The sequence below is a fragment of the Rattus norvegicus genome, chromosome 4, assembly GCF_036323735.1.
Source record: "Rattus norvegicus strain BN/NHsdMcwi chromosome 4, GRCr8, whole genome shotgun sequence".
Taxonomy (NCBI): Eukaryota; Metazoa; Chordata; class Mammalia; order Rodentia; family Muridae; genus Rattus; species Rattus norvegicus.
Window position 1 is genome coordinate 154281518 of NC_086022.1, and position 19601 is coordinate 154301118.

The following is a 19601-nucleotide window of genomic DNA, read 5'->3' on the forward strand; positions in this document are numbered from 1 at the left end:
TCACTCAACTTCTTTCTCACGGCAATTTCAAATTTGGCTCACAGACTGTTCATCCTGTTGCTCAATAAATCTTTAATTACAATTGGATTGAGCCTGTGATCTTTAACCCAGGGGTCAAAAGCTCTATAACCTTGGTTTACCCTGGGTTTCATCGTTAGCACCAAAATTAAAATATCCAATGAGGGGCTGGGGATTTAGCTCAGTGGTAGAGCGCTTACCTAGGAAGCGCAAGGCCCTGGGTTCGGTCCCCAGCTCCGAAAAAAAAAAAAAAGAACCACAAAAAAAAAAAAAAAATCCAATGAGATCATTGCCCAAATAAGGAGAGGGAGAGAAACTTGAGTAAAAGGTATTTAATGTCAGAGGGATGCTGTACATGTGGGCAGCGATGACAGTCACACAAGGCAGTTGGCCTGCCAGCATGCCTGCCGTTCTTCAGGCCTCCCTCAACAGAGTGACAGCAGTTTCCCATCCTGTGCAACAGGTCCCCAGTCGAAGCCCAGCTTTGCCCCATGACTTCCTGGCAATAGCAGGTGACGTCTTTCTCTTGGCACAGGAGCTTGACGCAGAAGCTGGTGATATTCTCATCCGAAGGCAGACCCAGGGTCCAGGGAGGCCCAGATCTCTTACGGTCACCAGTCAGGGTGACTTGAGACCACTCCCCAATATTGGGGAAGGAAACTTTCCTGCCATGTGTACTCAGATGAGAAAAGAAGCAAGCTCAGAGCCCCTTCCCAAAGCCATCTCCATCTCGGGGAAGACCTGGGCCTCCATCGGGGTGGGCAGGTCTTCCTACCTTCCACAGGGCCTCTGGGTCTCCTGGCCAGGGTCACAGACATTCATCTTCCCCACAGGACTATAGATCTGAAACAAGCCCATCCCCTTCATCTCCTCCCCACCTTTCTCCCGGAGGCTATGGCGCATAGACATTCTCAAGCCCCTGTCCAGAGAGTCCTGGCCAGAAAACAGGGAAAAGCCCGTTTCTCTCCCACTGGCTGTAGATTTCCAGCAAAGTCCAGTCCTCACAGAGGGCCAGCATCTCGGAAGTTCTTCCTCTCCATTCTCTTCTCTTGATTATTCATCATCCATCCATCCATTCGTACAAATATAAAATATATTTTAGATAGATTTATATAATATAGACTTTTGTGAGGCGGAGAGGAGCGGGCTGGAGGCCCGTGTGCAGTCACTTACAGACATACTGGTCCACGATCTCGGTGCATTTTTTGCATCTGACAAAGCAACACCAGTGGAACCTGCAGTGGCAGCGTTCCACCTGGACGCTCTTGAAGCGGTCATAGCCGCGGCCACAGCACATGAGCTCGCAGCCATCCGTGCCCTCTGAGGTCTTGTTGCAGAGGCGACCTTGGGTGCCCAGGGAGCCCGTGGTCTCATTTCGCAGGCAGTAGTCAGGGCTGGGGTCTACGTAGACCAGGTCCTCCGGGCTGGGCTGGTTGAAGCGGCTGTTGGTCAGTTCCAGCTTGCCCTGACGGGTGATACGCATGGCCGCAGCGCTGTCATACTTCTCTTTCAAACGGTCCCCCACCTTGCGGAACTCAGCCAGCTGGAGCCAGCAGGTCTTGAGGCTGCAGGACCCGGAGACTCCGTGACATTTGCAGGAGACATCAGCCATCTTATACACGGCCTGGGGGAGGAGAAAAATAGGAATAAGAAGCCTTCATAGAGCAGGGAGACTCCTTCAAGCAAGTGGAGAGGTGGGCCAGTGAACTCAGCAGGAAAAGGGGCTTGCTGCCAGGCCTGACAACCTGGGTTCAAGTCCCGGAGCTCACACAATAGAAGGAGAGAACCAACTCCTACAGTACTCCCAAATATCATCTTCAAAAGCTGTTTTTAGAGCCCTGCATGGGGGCTCGAGCCTTTGATCCCAGTACTTGGGAGGCACAGGCAGGTAGATTTCTGAGTTGGAAGCCAGCCTGTTCTATAAAGTGAGTTCCAAAACAGCCAGGGATACACAAAGAAACCCTGTCTCAAAAACACAAATAAAACAAAACAAAAACACAACAACAAAGTTGTTAAATTTGTGTGTGCGTACGTATGTGTATGTCTGTGTGTGTGTGTGTCTGTGAAAAACACAGACACACACACACACACACACAGGGGTGGGGCAGGCAGAGAGAGAGAGACAGAGACAGAGACAGAGACAGTGGATGTGTATTGCCATGGCGATCACACAGATGTCAGGGGACTTTTGGTAGCTGGTTCTTCTACCTTGATTTGAAGCGGGATCTCTCTTGTCTCATTCTCTCACAGAATGATGACTGTGCTCGTGGAAGTCAGAGGGCAGCTCCACCTTTATGTGGGTTCCAGGGATCAAACTCAGGATGTCAGGCTCGCCCAGCTAGTGCCTTTACCTACTGAGCAGACTGCTCTCATTTCAGCTGCTTCACCACATGCGCCAAACTGGCTGGCCTACGAGCTATCTGGTAACTCTCCAGTCTCTTCCTCCCACCCTGCAGTATGAGTAAGAGATGCACACTACTGCCTGGGGCCTTTGCTCCTTTGGAGACCCTAATGGGTTTATTAGACTTGGTAGCAATTGCATCTATCCCCTGACCCATCTCCTCAGACCCTTAAAATCATTTACTGGGTAAGAAGCTCATCTTACCCAGGCTGGCCTCAAGCTTGTTGTACAACCAAAGATGACCTTGAATTTCTTCTTCCAACTCCTGAGTGTTGAGAGTGTGGGTATGTGTTACCCTAACCAGTTTATCAGCACCTGGGAGCACCCCCAGCAGGGCCTTGTGCTGCAATCCCTCTCCCCACTGAGCTACACCCCACCCACCTCTCCCCACCTCCCACCCCACCCATCCTCCTCCTTAAATGGAGTCTACTATGCTGATCAGAATATTCAAACTTCTGGGCTCACAGTGATCTTGCCACAGCCTCCAGAGCAGCTGGTGGACATGAGCCGTTGCTCCTGGGTCAGATTCTCTACATTGATCAAATCTTCAAAGCTAAAACCGAACAAAACATGTCTAGCTTTTGCACAATATGGAGCACAAGTCGGGAAAGAGAGAGTCCAGTTGTTTCACACTCGTCACGGCCCGCGTGGGTAGCTGAAAGTCCTCTCAGATCCTATCAAATTCCTCCAAAACCGAATAGCTCCTGTTCTAGGGTTGACGTTGGGCTATCAGGAGTTTCCTGTGGGCCATCCCATCAGTAAACAGGACCCCCCTCAACCCCTCACACCCAGCTGGGAGAAGCTGAGAGCCTGGGGTGAAACCTATGTCGTGGGAAGTAGGACAGTGAGTGTACCCACGTGAGCATCCGTTCCAGGGCAAACCGACGTTGGCAGTCACTGAATCTAACATTGTGGAGTGGACCTGAACTTAGGCTACTCCCAAATCAAACTCATAAGGCAGAGTGGAGCAGAAAGCTGGTTGCTAAGAACTTTTCAGCCAGAGCGCACTGATGTATCAGCCTGGCCCACAGCACAGACAGGGGTAAAAGTGCATCTCTGCCTCGAAGTGTTTCTCTGGGCCGTAGCTCTCGTCCCCAACAGAGTCAGGGATCATTTCTCCAGGGTTCCCCTTGGATTTCTTTTCAAGAGTCCTCAGACCGTGTTTTTGGTCAGCACTAAGGAGACCACCCCAGGTGCCAAAGACAGCCACCATGAGCTCTCGGACTGTTTAAAAGTTGTTTTTGTAATAGAGCTGCATTTCCATGACTTTACAGTGGAGAAACTGAATCTCCAGAGTCTTGGGAACCAGTTAGGTCCATCCTGGAGTGAGCCCACAGGGTAAGCACTTCTCTACTTCAACCTTGTAGCCTAAGTAACACAAGGAAGGAAGGGAGGCCTTCCCCCCAAGGTTCAAGGCACCAGCACTTGCCCTGACAGCTACTGAGGACATCCGAGTAGGAACTTCACAGATAGGCTGAAACTGCAGGCCTGAGTTCTAGCCTGCCTCTCTCTATACAGACGGCGCTTGGCTTATGGAGAGAGCTACATGTGGTGCTGTAGACTGGGACGCACAGGGTCTGTGACTGTGTGCTGTGTAGAGCTACGGGCTGCTCTGGAGGCTTGAGCCCAAAAGTTTGAATATTCTGAACAGCATAACACGATTCCATTTAAAGAGGATGAGGGGTGGGGTGGGAGGTGGGAGGAGTGGGTGAGGTGTAGCTCACTCGGTAGACGGATTGCACAAGGCCCTGGGGGTGCTCCCTGGCACTGTATAAACTGGTTAGGGTGACACATGCCCACAGTCCCAGCACTCAGAGTTAGAAGCAGAAGGGAGCGAGCAGAATAAATGTTTCTAAAGGAATCAGCAGCAGGGGGCGGAGGAGGGAGGAGCCACCTCACAGACATGGAGGGATCCACACAAGTCTGAGGAGGAGCCCTGTCTCCAGTCACTATTTAGAAATCCACCCGTCCTCGTCCTTGGCGAAGAAACTGCAGACATTGTAATATTTATCCTTTTTCTCCCATATTTTATTACTGGTCTTTCTGTGAATAAAGAGAAGGTAATGTTAATTATGAAGCCTTTCCTGCTTACTAAAAAAAAAACTACCCAATATGGGGCTGAGGATGTAGCTCAGGGTAGAACATTTGTCTAGCATGTGTAAGAGCCTGGGTTTGATTCCCCAGGGTCACAAAACGAAAGATGACAAAATGCTTAAAAAAAAAAAAGTTTCCGGGGTTGGGGATTTAGCTCAGTGGTAGAGCGCTTGCCTAGGAAGCGCAAGGCCCTGGGTTCGGTCCCCAGCCTGGGGGGGGGGGGGGAACCATTTCCATCCCAGTTAGCAATGTGGTGGTCACACCTGTAATTCCAACATCCTGGGAGGCTAAGGAAGGATGGCTGTCATGAGTTGGAGGCTAGCCTGGTCTACAAAGAGAGACTCTGGGGTCCTTTCTTGTTTGTTTTTTGAGACAAGGTTTCTCTGTATATCCCTGGCTGTCCTGGACCTCACTTTGCAGACCAGGCTGGCCTCAAACTCAGTGATCACCCTGCCTCTGAGTGTGCCACCACTCCCGGGGTTCCTGTGTCATTCCTAACACCTTCCTCTTTTTTTTTTTTTCCGGAGCTGGGGACCGAACCCAGGGCCTTGCGCTTCCTAGGCAAGCGCTCTACCACTGAGCTAAATCCCCAACCCCCCCCCCTTTTTTTTTAAAGAGCTGGGCTTGGTGGCTAATTCCTGTACTGTTAGCACTCAAAAGGCAGAGGCAGGAGACTGCTGTGGGTTTAAGGCCTCCCTGCGCTATGGAGCCAGTTCCAGGCTTGCTAGGGTTGCACGATGAGACCTTGTCTCAGATAAGCATTGGTTTTGTTTTTTGTCCCCCTGCCCTGCAATAATAAGGCCCCAGGCCACATCTATCTCATAGGACCACCCTCGGTACATGGCCAAGTATCAGACGCAGGCTTCCACCCTCCCCAAGGCCTCTGTATCTGCATAGACATCTTTGTGTGGTTGAGCAGTACCAGCTGGCTGGTCTCGCCTCCATGTCCAGAGAAAGAGGCGTCTGCCAGAGCACACAGGACCTCTGTGGTGGGCAAGATGGCAGATCGCAGATAATCCATCCTTGCTTATTCTGTCTTAAAGCACTAGCTGGGCTCTTTTAAACCCTGTCACTGTGCCGTCCTCCCTGAAGAAGCTCTTATGTATGTTAGGAGGTGAGAGCTAGACATACTGATGCCCTAGGGGGTGACTGATGCCTATGGTTCCTTAGACAATGATAAAAAAAAAAAGAGGGACAAGCGCTCCCATTCCAGAGCACCCCTTGACAGAGGGAGAGGTGTGCTGTCTGGGGGGCGGAGCTAAAGCCTGGGAACCAGACAGAAGAAGGCAGGAAAGAGGTCATCAAGGGGCCAGACAGACAGACAAGAGGCCAGCACAAACAAATGATTAGGGACAACAAAAGGAGAAGCCAGCAAAAGCAGGGTCAGACTGTGGAGGGAAGGAAGGCAATGTCTCCCCTGTACCTCCAGCACAGATCAGGATGCTGCCTGGTGCCTGACGTGGTCACAGTGCCAGAAACGAGCTCAAACCAGGCCTCACAGGCCTCACAGGGCCCCTCTCCTGCCGTCTGGGAAGCAGACCTCTGACTTAACCATTAGGAGGCAACCCAGAAACTGCTCTCGCAATCACTCGTGCAGAGCATGGTAAAGGGTGTTACAAAGAAACACATAGCTAGCATAGCCGTCCTTCATCAGGGAAAGGCAGGCCAAGAAATCCTCAGGAAAAGCAGGAAATGCCTAGGCTCAGGGGCAAGAGGGCTTTGAACTCAGATCTTTTTTTTTTTTTTTTAAGGTAGGCTCTTGCCCAGGCTAGCCCTGAACTAGGCTCAAGAGATCCCATGCCTCAGCCTTCTTTGAACCTGGGATTACAGAAGTCCCCAGAAAGTGGACATTCAAGAGATAAAGAGACTGGCGGTTGGCCACCGTGGTGCAACTGTTCTCAGAGATGCCATTCGAGGAAGCCTGAAGAAGTGAAGGAGCGCAGGTGCCATCACGCTGTCCCCAAAGGTAGTGGGGACAACGGAGGTGAGGTGGTGTGGACAACCAGGCATGTCCTGCTGTGACAAGACACCCGTGTGTTAGCTTCTACAGAGCTGAAGCTCAGAAGACAGGCGTGTCTCCTCACTCCCACTTCAGCCCTAAGCCTCTCAGAGCAGACCGAATCCACCATTACCCCCGAGTGCACTTTGGGGCTGTGGCTCTGTGTCTGCTCCATAGCTGCATCTCAAAGTCAGCCCTAAGCTCTCTGGATGCCATGGCAAACCATAAACCAGGCCAGGTTTGACGGCTTAAACATCCAACCAAAACAAGGAGTGCAGGCCACAACCAATGTTCTCTAAAGTGATAAGGTTAGAAAGGTGGCAGTCAGGAGCTAGCACAGCAACCGTTGTCCCTGCTACAGTACAGCGCAGCCTGTGTATAGCCCCAGCACTCATGGAGGCAGGTGGATCTCCGAGTTTGAAGCCAGTCTGGTCTACATTGTGCATTCCAGGCCAGTCAGCACTATAGAGTGAGATTCTGCCCCCAAACAAACAAGCTGCTACCACCACCAAACAAACACAAAAATACTCCCGACCCCCCCCCAAAAGAAAAATGATCACACTAGAAGTGGAATGAATATACGGAAAGGGGCCAACTGAGTGACAAGACACGCAGGTCAGCACCCTCAGCTTTCTTGGCGGTGGTCGGGAGGGCAAGATGGCTTACCCGGCGGCCAGCCTCGTTGTTCTGTAAGTTCATGAGGGCTCGGCCCTGCTCCTCTGATCCCTTGGCAAAGTTCTTCTCACGCTCTCGGGCATCCACAAACTCCTTGGCAAAGCGGTAGCCATACTCCACGTTGTCCCCACAGCCGCCCCACAACCAGTCTCGTGGCAGGTCCTTGGGCCTCGCTGCACGGCTGCAGCCACAGGTGGACAGCTCACCCTCTCTGCAGGCTCGGCTGATGGCATTCACCACACCAGCAGCGCTCACCGCATATGTGAAGGCAGTCTCTCGGCTACCTGCAGCAGGGGACAACAGACGGTAAGCCAGTAGTCATTGTCCTCTGTGGCTGTGGCTTTCCCTGTGGGAACAGGTGTCCTGGGGAATTCCTGCTCTTCCCACAGCACCGATGGTTAGATGCTGTGCACCATGAAGGTACCATGTGCAAGGGGCTGACCCTGGTACCTTTTGACTTGTTGGTCCCAGCTCTGCTCTGTGACACACTCCAGGTCCAGCCCACACTCTATCCATTGTACTTTATAGGATGATACATCCACTCCTGGAGGGAAGTTGTAAGCAGAGGAAGAATGGGCTTCCTGGACCACTTGGGACTAAGGAGATTGAAGAAACTGTGAGATTAATAGAACAAGTCTGTACCCAAGCAAGATCAGCTTCTCCTTCAAATTTTATTTTTCTCCTGCCCATAAGTCACACATCTGTGTGTCTGTCCTTTTCATGGCTGTCACTGTCTAGTGGGGCACTGGCAGAGGCCAGGAATAGAAAGTGAACTAGACGACATTGTCTAGAATAGTCCTGTGGTTTCCCTTTCTCTTTCTTGGGCCTCACACTGCCTCCCAGTTCATGAGCATCAGGGAACCACACCTGAAGTTGCAGTCACTGGTCATTTGCTATATGGAGTCCCGACTTTGTTCCTCTTCACTGCAACAGAAATCTACTTAAAGCCTCCCATGGTGCGTGCTCTACTGTACTGCGGATGGGAATGTTATTAGCTGCAGATGCTCTGGAAATTAACGGAGTCCCCAGATGACCCAGAAATTCCACTCCTAAAACTATGCCCAACAGAAACAGAGGTATGTGTTTCCCAGTGGCTGCTCATTGCAGCATGATTCATAATATCCAAAGAGAGAGGGAAAGACAGACAGACAGATAGACAGACAGACATAACTCAATTATCCATCAGAGGATGACTGAACACAACATGCCACTATCCAGACAGCGAAATACTAACAGGAACAAAGTACTAATATATTCCATGACATGGATGAACCTTTAAATACCTGCATCAAGAGGCTATGTATCATTTGGTCCCATTTATAGGAATGTCCAGAATGGGAAAAATTCATAGAGATGGATTAGCTGGGGCCAGGGGTTAGACAGTGACAGCTGAGGGTCAGTACAGTGCTCTGGAATTAGTGATTACAGCTGTACATCTGGTCACACTGAAGACCACTGAATTGTATGCACACTTTTAAATGGTGGACTGTATATGACATGAATGATTTCCCCTTAAGGCTGTTTAAACACATAACCAATGACACTTGTGTGGGATCAGATACTGAGAGAAGTGGCGGTTGCTGGTAGGTCACGGACGTCTCCTGGATTTGTTCTCGTACCAGGTAGAATCTTCTGTCCTCCTTCTGGGACTCTCCCATGTTTCCACAATGGGAGGGGGACACCATAGGCTGTCCCAGAGAGTGGAGAGACAGAAGCCTGTAATCAATGACAAGGTATGAAGGCTGGGAGCTGGCTCTGTAGTTAAGAGTATTTGCTGCTCTTGCAGACGTCTAGAGATTGCTTCCTAGCATCCATGTGAGGTGGCTCACGACCTCCATGGCCCCAGAGGACCCAGTGCCTTCCTCTACACACACACACACACACACACACACACACACACACACTCACACATACACACACACAAACACACTCACACACACACACTCACACACATACACACACACAAACACACTCACACACACAATGCCTTCCTCTACACACACACACACACACACACACACAAATAAGCAATAAATTGAATCTTAAGGGAAAGGTCTGGGGTGGTCTCTACTTCTTGATTACCTTGGCACCACACGGTGGTGTCAGAAATCAGACCAAACTGAGCGAATCAGCTTTTCACACACAACTAAAAGGAATCGGCCCCGGTCTTTTGTAAACAGAACAGCCTATGAAGCTACTGGTAGGAGGCTCCACTGTGATCTAGCTGCTACGGCTGACACTTGCCCTGGTAGCAATGAATGCCGGGATAGTCAGATAGTCCAAGAAGCTCTTTCAAAACAAAACTATGTTATTTTAAATTGTGTATGTCTTTATGTCTTTGTAGGGAAATATGCATGTGAGTGCAGTGCCTCTGGAGGCCAGAAGAGGGCACCGGATCTCCTGGAGCTGGAGGGATAGGCAGTTAAGAGCAGCCTAATGTAGGAGCTGGGAGTGGAACTCCGGTCCTCTGAAAGAGCATTCTGTGCTCTTAAGGAAGCAGGCTGGGCCCTATTCTAAGTGAGCCATCTCTGGAAAGTTCCAGAAATGCTTTCAAATCTTGACAGGCCAGGTGGAGCAGGATGGAACCTCAGACACCCCAACACAGGGTCTCCTTCCATTCTCTACAAGAATTAGTGTCTTGTCTTCCTCAGGAAAGCGCTGGCCTTTCAGAGCAGTTTATTCATCATTTTTCCCTTTTTTTTAAAACACAATTCTATCACTAGAAAGTTCCTCCTCGTATGAAACCAAAATACCGCCTCCTTGTAATTTCTGCCTGCTGGAGCAGCCCTGTCTAATCTCCTTTCCACTTGACAGCTCTCCAGTGTTTGAAAACAAGAAACATGCCTTTTCTGTGTTCCTTTCCCAAGCTGCATGTGTCATTTCTCCCACCCTTCTTTATCGAAGACGCTTCTGATTCCAATCAGCCCTCCCCCAAATACTTCTTGAAACCATATGCCTGTCTCTAAATATAATACACCAGGTGCCGCACACTGACCTCCGGGGACTTGGGCTCTGATCGTGTCCTCCAGCACACTGGACTCACTCTGCCTCTGCTGGAGGGGTGTGGCCAGACTCTGAGAGCCTGCAGCGCCAACTGCACGGGGCAGCACGTGGGTCCTGGGTAAGAGATTCTTAGATAGAAATCTCTTGCAAAGGACAGTTCCCTACTGCAGGTTAGATGAGCAGTGTGTGCGCATGTGTGTGTGTGCATGTGTGTGTGTGCGTGCGTGTTGGTTGGAGGTTGGAGGGTGTCTGAAACAGTCACATGTGAAAGGAAAATCAAACCATGTCAAAGATGCGAGGCTAGGGAGCCGCAGAGCCAGAGCACTCTTCTGAGCTGCTCTGCTGCCCTCTGGTGATGACTTTTGCTGCAGCTTTAAGAAGGCAGCCTTGGGACGCCGGGATCCTAGCAGGAGCTACCCCAGGGCGAAGCTTCTCAGACCTGGAGAGCCTTCAGGGAGGCTCCAGAAAAAGGAGTGGGAGTCAGGGTGTGGCGACAAATGCTTTTAATCCCAGCACTAGGGAGGCTGAGACTGGCAGATCTCTGAGTTCAAGCCCAGCCTGGACTACACAGAGGGTCCAGGGCAGCCAGGGCTATGTAGAGAGACCCTGTTTTAAAAACAACAAACAAGGGTTGGGGATTTAGCTCAGTGGTAGAGCGCTTGCCTAGCAAGCACAAGGCCCTGGGTTCAGTCCTCAGCTCCGGGGGAAAAAACAAACAAACAAACAAACAAACAGCAAACAGCAATAAAACGAAGAGTGGGGAAAACCAGGCAGACCAAGGTGCTCCTGTTGATAACTGAGGTGGATCAAGCAAGACGTGCAGCATCCCTTGTAAAGAGGCCTGCCCTGCACAAGCCACCCCACTATACAGTCAGACTCAGTCGTCTCTATTCCTGACACTCCTGCTCGCCGTGCGTGTGCAGGTGTGTGGGTACGTGCGCATCTCCTCAGTGGAAATCTGAGAAACCGGGCGCTATTTTACTGGGTCTTAATCCCAAGACAATGAAAAGATGGCGGTGGCAATCTTGTCTCTGAATTCTTCCAGGACAGCTCCCCATCACAATGCCTCACCCCACTGACTGTTGTTCCTCGGGAGCTACCCACCGTATTCTCTAAAACAAGGACCTGGGGCTCACAGATTTGGCTGGGCCAGCTGCCAGCCTGTCACTGCCTCTCCAATGGTGGGATTGCAAGCATGTGTCACTGCATCCGTCTCTCTATGTGAGTGACATTTAGGTCTGGGGACTGAATTTATGTCTTCCTGCCTTTTATGTGGGTGCTGGAGATCCAACCAGGTCCTCACACTTGCAGGGCAAGCAAGTTTTCAGACAGAGCCATCATCTCATTGGCCTCTCTGTCCGCCATCCCTTGAATGAAGGGAAACAGGCCCAGGAGGATGCTACTCCCCTGCGACTCCCAACCTGGACCAACCTCATGGTCTCACCCACAACTGCTTAAGCGGGACAGGTGCTGTGCCAAGGAGAGGGGTGTGTGTGAAGAGGACTCTTGAAGAATCAGTAAGTAAGTCCCACCAAAACCCAAGCCAGCTTTCTGGGGAAACTTCCCCTGAGGCCATTACAGAGCATGGTACATTCCTTCTGTATAGCCAGAGTTGACCCCAGTGGCAATGGCAGCATTCCAAGCAGACGCTCCTTGTTTTCATTTTCCAGTTTGAGGCTGGGGAAAGGCATGTGTGAGGTCCTAATAGAATACTTCATTATCTCAAGCCACCACCGGCCCCAGGCAGCCTTCTGGAATCCTACTTTGGGAAGACCCTCGCTGCAGCTGCCTCCCGAAGGCAGGGTAGTGGAGCACTGTCCTGGGATAATTGGGAGACAAGACTACCAACACCTTCCTTTTATGGTCCTGGAGATAAGACCCAGTAGAATGGGGCCTGGTTTCTCAATTTCTTGCCAGGGAGGGGAGAATTGCATTTCAAAAGGACCTAGGACAATTAGACTCAGATCACACCTCCATCTAGGCAATAGGACAGCCATGATTTCACCAGCTGCAGGACCCAGGAGGGGAGGGGAGAGAAGGGACACCCCCCCCCCAATTGGTGGTCCTCTTACCTCTCACCTTCCTCCCCCACCACTTTCACTTACATCCCTTTTCAAAGGAGAAAGCCTGGCCTGCATCTGGGCCTGGTTAATGACAGCTATTACCAATCTAGCGCCAAGCTTTCACCCCTTGCTCGAGGGCTCAAGTGAAGAAGATGTTAAACATACAATCTGGGATAATCTCCCCTGAGACTCCGTAAAGGCTCTTTTTCTTTTTCTTTAAAAGGCTCTTCTAGCACTGAGAGACAAAGGCAGCCTTGGCAGGCGGGTCTCTAACCAACTCCCTCCTTACTCAGAGGTTCCATTCCTCCTCAGAGTGAGTCACAGACAGCCCCAGGGTCTGAGGTAGGGAAACAGAACGATGCAGCTATCCTATAATACCATGGGGCTCCCTCTCCCTTCCAACGTGACCTTCCAAGCCTAGGAGCAATGAAGTGGGTGCCTTCCGTTCATGCTATCAATGCACCAGGCAGGAAGTCACCGGTCCTGTGGCCAAGCCAAGCTCCTCTTACCTATCTGCATGACCCTGCCAAAGACAGACAAGTTGTCCACGGTGCTGCAGTTCCACCGCCTCTGTCGAAACTGGTGCTGGCACTCCCTGATGCCCGTCTTGGCTCCCTCCCCGATGTAGGACATGTGCTCCTGATACAACTGACACAGCTTTCGCTGGCCTGGCGAAAGCCCGGGAAGTTGGCTGCACACGGGCTGAGCGCCAATGATGAACATCTCGGGTCTCTGCACCGGGTTCAGAGCCAGCGACCTGCAACAACAATCCAGAAAGGGAGAGGGCGCAGCTGTGAATGCACCCCAAAGTGCGGTTCCGCCTTTTACTCCACCCGCTCTCCGCCAACGAGACTCTGGCTAAGGATTTGGAAGGGAGCTTGGGACAGAGCAGGGTGTGGTGGGGCACACGCCTCTCATCCCAACACAGGGAATGCAGAGGCAGGCGGATCTCTGTGAGTTTGAGGCCAGCCTGGTCTACAGAGTGAGTTTCTGGACAGCCAGAGGTCTGTAGTGAGACCCTATCTGGAAAAAGCAACAAAACAAAACACAGCACAACAAAAATCTGAACTGTCTTAAAGGGTGAGGGTGGACAGGAGAGGCTGAGCAGGGTGGGGAGAGGGACTCCCTCAGTAGGGAGTACAGACCCTGCTGATGCAGGGTGCCCTATTCCTTTAATGCAGATCTCTTGGTACCTTTAAGATGACTGCTTTAAGTGCGCAGTGGCCATGCACCCTAAACTGTTCTTTGCCCCACCTCTGTATATCCCCAAGTCTCTGCCCATGAGCTCAGGGGCTACTTTTGCTCATCATCTGGCACATACAACCGACGAAGGGCTAAATTAGATGAGGGACTCACAGATCCGCCATCTGAATACAAGCACAAGTCGGGCACAGACTGGGCCATTTCCGTGTCTGCTTGGCAAACACAGAAGCCTTGAAAACACAAACGAGGGCACTTGGTTCTTCCTACAAAGCCCACTTTGGCCTTCAGACTGATCAAGTAGGAATTTTTACCACATCAGCCTCTACCAGCCACACACACACACACACACACACACACACACACACACACACACACCACACACACCTCTTTCATGTGTGGGAATCTCACTGTGTTCTACAGGATGACCTTGAACTAATGGCCTTGAGTGGTCTGTCTGCCTCAGCTTTAATAACAAGTGTGTGCACGCATGCCTGTGTGTGTCCGTGTGTGTGTGTGTGTGTGTGTGTGTGTGTGTGTGTATGTGTGTGTGTGTTGCTAAGCATGAACTTAAGGGGCTCGTTTGTGCTATCAATATTCTTGTTAGATAAAGAACAGTCAAAGCTATTTGTAACACTTCACAGGGGAGTGACCTTGAGGAAGGGTTTTTATACAAGACCTGAGGGTGGAGGGACCGCATGAACTAGATTCTTCTCAGGAAACCCTCGCCTCCTGGAGCTCAAAGGAGAAGACAACCCTTCCCGGGATGGAACAGGCCCCTGGTATTCCTCAGATAAAAGTGTGATCCCTCCCTCAAGGAGACCCTGCTTCATAGCTTGATTACCCAAGAAAGCTCACCATCCAGGCTAGACCTCAACCCTCTCACTCACCACCAGGAGTTGGGTCCAGGCTAGACCTCAGCCTTCTCACTCACTACCAGGAGTTGGGTCCAGGCTAGCCTCAGCCCTCTCACTCACCACCAGGAGTTGGGTCCAGGCTAGACCTTAGCCCTCTCACTCACTACCAGGAGTTGGGTCCAGGCTAGACCTCAGCCCTCTCACTCACCACCAGGAGTTGGGTCCAGGCTAGACCTCAGCCCTCTCACTCACCACCAGGAGTTGGGTCCAGGCTAGACCTCAGCCCTCTCACTCACCACCAGGAGTTGGGTCCAGGCTAGCCTCAGCCCTCTCACTCACCACCAGGAGTTGGGTCCAGGCTAGACCTTAGCCCTCTCACTCACCACCAGGAGTTGGGTCCAGGCTAGACCTTAGCCCTCTCACTCACTACCAGGAGTTGGGTCCAGGCTAGCCCTCAGCCCTCTCACTCACCACCAGGAGTTGGGTCCAGGCTAGACCTCAGCCCTCTCACTCACCACCAGGAGTTGGCGTCAGTCAGCAGCTGTGCCCAGCTGGAGAGCAGAGCTGCCACGAACAGCAGCAGCAGGCTGGGCATGGCCGGCCTCAACCCATCCCAGTGCCCAGGGACCAACATCTTCCAAAGCGGAGCTCCCTGGAGAGAGGGAAGCAAAGGGGAGTCAGCATGCAAATGCCACAGACTTGGGGAGCCCAGGGGTACAGTGTAGAAAAGCTCAAAGGATGAGCTGTGCAGGTGGGCATCGAAGTGGCGGACAACTGAACGCAAATTCTGTCCCCCAGAGAAGTTCAGCCCTTCCTGACTTCTTACTGGGTGTCTGCTCACCACAGGGCCTTGAGCCCTTTACATGACCCTGTGGGACTCCTACTAGGGACCAGTCCCCAAGGTAACAATGAGCGGTGAATCTAGAAAAGCAAACGAAGAGAGACCATTTTAAGAAGACTGTGCCCAGTGCAGCAATTACGCACACCTGCCCCTCTAGAGCAGCGTTCAGGAGGATGGGGACAAAAAAAACAAAACAAAACAAAACAAAAAAACCCACAAAACACCCACTCCAGTGCAGAGATTTGATTCTCTATCTTCCCCTTTGTGGGGATTAAGGACTAAACACCTACAGAGCTGGATACGACTACCCAACAAATAGGAAGTTTCATCCTATTTGGAACACAAATCCTTGTTTCCTCTTAAGGAGTAATTGCAGGGAGAAGAACCTCAAGGCCTTTCACTTCCGAGGCCATGCAGGAGTCTCACTGCTCGGAGCAGGCTTTGGTGGCCAGTCTCCTCCCCCAACACTTTGGCCTTTGAAGGGCCACATGGAATGCTGCATCTGGACACCACCAGCTCTGGGCCACTTCTCTCAAATCTTCTGGGAGGTCCGGCTGCTTCCCTTGTCCCACGCACTGGTGTTCCGGCCTTTGCCTTGGATGGTAAAACACACCCGCCCCTGGGAAACCTTGAAGATTTGGAAATCTACAATAGCTTTGGTATCCTAGAGCAACCGACCAAGTGCCTGCCTGTGCACACGCACACGCACACGCGCGCGCGCACACACACACACACACACACACACACACACACACACACACACGACAGCTCCGGGTGGTCCCACGCTGGCTCACCACGCTGATCCTGAGTGTCTGGGTCTCTAGACTGTCCAGGAGGGGGCGGCAAATGCTTTTTAGACCGTTGGTATAGGAAATACGTTTGACCTGGGTCCACTAAGAGAGGAAGGTGGCCGGAGCAGGATTCAGAGTTGGGACAGGCCTGTTCCCCACTCCTTTTGGTTTTCCTGCCTGAGGTCTGAGCTGGGGCAGAGCACCAACAGGCAGGTGTGTGGGGCCGACAAGCAGCAGATCAAAGAGGGATCTACTCCTTTGCTTTTGTCATGTAGAGCCAGCTCGGAAATGACCCGGCCTCTAGCCCCGGCCACTAACAACTCCAACTTTCCTAACCGGCTTCACTGCCTCCTCGGAGGGATGTCCCTCCCCCTCCCACCCCACCCCCATAAATCCTCCTCCGCCCCAGGACCGGAGGTCTGTGAACTCAAAACTTAGAGAGATGAGGCAGAGATAGGGCTGGCTCCAGAAGGTAATGGCTTTATGGAGGGGAGGGTCCAGGTCTGGCATACAGAGGATACACAAGGGAAAAACTTCAAAGGGGCTCCTTATCCAAACATCCCCAGTTTCTCCTCCCAGTCCTTTTTGGAGACCATTTCTCCTCTGGGTGCCCTGGCCAAACCACCACAGACTGGCAAACTCCATCCTCCTCCCAGCACCTTGCCCCACGGGGCAGTAGACAGTCCCAATGGGTAGCACCTAATCTCCATGAGCCCCCTCATACCAGGCTCCCCATCTCACACCCTCTAACAAGCTCCTAGGAAATCTTTCTGCAGGTCCTATGTCTAAGCAAGGCTAAACTGGGCGACAGAGGGCATCGTTTCAGAGACTGGCAGCCAGTGCCTGCTAACATCACTGTGTTTGACTGCCCTGGCCAGAGGCTGTCTAGGTCCAGACCTCACAGGGGCTGCAAATTCCACACCTACCTGTCTCAGAAACATAAAGGGAAAATGCACTCGGCCCCAGCAGCTCTCAGCCACCCTGTGCACCACCAAGTTCCCACTTTATACAACTGAACTATCGAAGATTACCCCAAACCCTACAAACCAATCAAAGGCCCAAACAAAAAAGCCTCTGGTATGTACGCTGTTCCCAACTGTCTGTCAGACGTGTGGTGCATGAAACAAGGAACACACGAGGACCCTCAGGAGCTCTGTCCTGGCCAGCAGTGGTCCAAGAACGGATGCTGGGCAGTCATCATCTCTTCTGACGTGCTTCGTAGGGCCTGTGGATGGGCAGCGTGGAGCTAACAGAGATGTTTTAGGCCCACTGTATAAAAGTGGGTATCAAGACCTCTGGAAGAGCAGTCAGTGCTCTTAACCACTGAGCCATCTCTCCAGCCTGCCAGTTTGTATCTTTTTTTTTTTTTTTTTTTTCTGTAGCTGGGGACCGAACCCAGGGTCTTGCGCTTGCTAGGCAAGCGCTCTACCACTGAGATAAATCCCCAACCGCCAGTTTGTATCTTAATAACAAATTTCTACTTGCTGATACCTTAAGCCAATCAGCCTAGGGCATTTCCACACCTCTCAGGACCTCAGAGCTGTTCAGCAGAAGCAAACTGAGCCATCGCTCTAGCACAGAAACTGAAAAGCACCAGCTTTTACCCTCACAGTCACGTGTGTGGATCACTGAAAGAAACACCAACAATTCACATCGAGGCATTACTGATGACTTGTGGCTACACAGGTCTGTGGCTACACGAAGTACTACCGGGCTGTACACTTTAGACGAATGGACTACACAGGAAAAGGGTTATATGGAAACCGAGCTGTGCTCCTGGGGATGAAGCTGTCCCCTCCCCTGTAGCTACTGACGCACCAGGAAGTAAGTCAATAGCAGTTGTAGAGCGCTGCCTGTCATCGAGCCTGCACTTGATCTCCAAGACTTACCAGTCCATGAGTTCTCTCTCAGCTGAATACAAATAAATATAAATAAATATCTGTAAGTAGGTTAGCAGCCCTGTGTCAGCCTCCGGCCACCGACAGGAGATGGTGGGCCAGCTGCGATCTGCGGTTGCAATGAAGTATTGTGTAGGAATAGATCTGAACAAGCAACAGCTGCATGCGACCATGCTCAGATCTTACCAACAGAACGCAGAAGAGCAAGTCACAGAGAACCACAGTGTAAGCCACACAGAATAGCAAGACGCTGCTTATCCCCGATACCATGTGGAGGCCCCGATACCATGAGAAAGACCCATGTCTTTCTAGGCACCACTCTATGGCTCAGTCCGGGTGATGGATAAAATCACTTCACTCATGCAATATATTTGGCTGTGCATATATTCCGTGCACATCGTGGCTCTCGGCCATTTCCTGTGTTCCCGTGTTGTACAGCACACAACGAAACTGTTCAAAACTGAGAAAAGGTCCCATTAGCACGTCGGGAGGAGCTCCGTGAATCCTCTCAGTTTCACAGGATGCACGAACATCCTTCTCCTTCTGCCTTTTCTCCTTGCAGAAAGAATACCCAAGCTCAAAAGGAAATATTAAACAAATGCTTATTAATTCAGAGACAGCCCTGTGGCATAGCTATCAGTGGGTGGGGCAGACATGGGGCAAATGGGCGCACAGCCCCCAGCATCCTCTCCCCGGAGCCAGCCGTTTCCACGCCAGGAGTCAATGCAGCATGGCTTCCTTGTGCCTTGGGGGAAACCTGGCTTTGGACGAGCTACTTTCTGTGTCACTTTTTTTTTTTTTGCCAGTGGTCACTATTTAGTTCATAGACGCCTTTATTCTTTAAAAGGTTTTTTTTTTTTAATAGCAAGTGTAGATGAATGTAATAACGTAAGGAAGACTTTATCAGAAAACCCCAGTCTCTTGAAGGAATCCCTGGAGGCTCATCTCCTGTTCAGCTCAATTAACGCAGGCTTTCTCTGCCAGCCTTAATTATTTCTCCCAAGGGTCTCTGCTTCTACCCTGCCCCCATCCTTCCTTCCCGCTTTGCTCAGCGAATCCTCCTAGCCCTAAGGCACAGCATTCCTTTGTGTGATCTACTTCCTCGACAGTTGGTAGAGATGAAAATTAAAAAGAAAAAAAAAAGGCAACTCCGTGGCGGGGCGGGAAGAAGAGTTACCAGCTCTACCACCTTTTGCAGCGGCCTCTGGAGAACCCGAATGTGTCTGGAGGAAGGGGAGGGAGAAGGGTGATAGAAGGGAGGAGACTTAAATTCTGGCACTCGGTAGAGATGTTAAAGGAGAAATGCATTTGGCATTCCCGGGGAGGAGCTGGCGGGGGAGGGGTGTCTGTAAAGCCGGAAGGAGTGGAGCCCAATTGCAGCCCTGGAGATGGACCCAGGGTGCAGAGTCCCATGTGTCCAAGAATAGAGAATGCCAGTCCACCAGCTTCCAGTGCCACAGAAAAATAACTGACCCGCTCACACCCAACTGCACCTACACTGTGAGAATAAATGCCCCCAGGAGTCCCCAGACTCCAGGCAGTCCTCTTGGAACAGCACTATTTTCTCCCCTGGTTGCCAAGCAAAAGTGCATGCAAGTTTTATTCTGTGCAGAAGACGGAGAATTCTTATCCATTTAAATGATGAATTACAGTCATTTAAAAATGGACGGCCCTTCAGAGAGCGTGGCTTAGGAAATTATTCCGAGGAACACGGAAGCCAAGGCTTTGGGGGGGGGAATCAGCTCTGGACCCCCACTGAGG

The 19601-nt window shown here is 51.4% G+C and overlaps 1 protein-coding gene across 4 annotated transcripts in view; it reads right to left on the minus strand.

Annotated features, from left to right (window-relative positions):
- Positions 1-334: 334 nt before the first annotated feature.
- The window catches only part of Wnt5b (Wnt family member 5B), a 124230-nt gene continuing 104963 nt past the window's right edge, over positions 335-19601 (minus strand). For 3 of the 4 annotated variants that reach the window (XM_039107158.2, XM_039107157.2, XM_063285651.1), the window contains exons 2-5: positions 14826-14962; positions 12763-13010; positions 7179-7471; positions 336-1642 (exon numbers count right to left, since the gene is read on the minus strand). In XM_039107158.2, the coding sequence (XP_038963086.1) occupies positions 1184-1642; positions 7179-7471; positions 12763-13010; positions 14826-14944 (1119 nt within the window). In that variant the 5' untranslated portion in view covers positions 14945-14962 and the 3' untranslated portion in view covers positions 336-1183. Of the gene's footprint in view, positions 1643-7178; positions 7472-12762; positions 13011-14825; positions 14963-15945; positions 16082-19601 lie in introns of those variants that run through there. The other variant, NM_001100489.1, reaches the window with a different exon arrangement.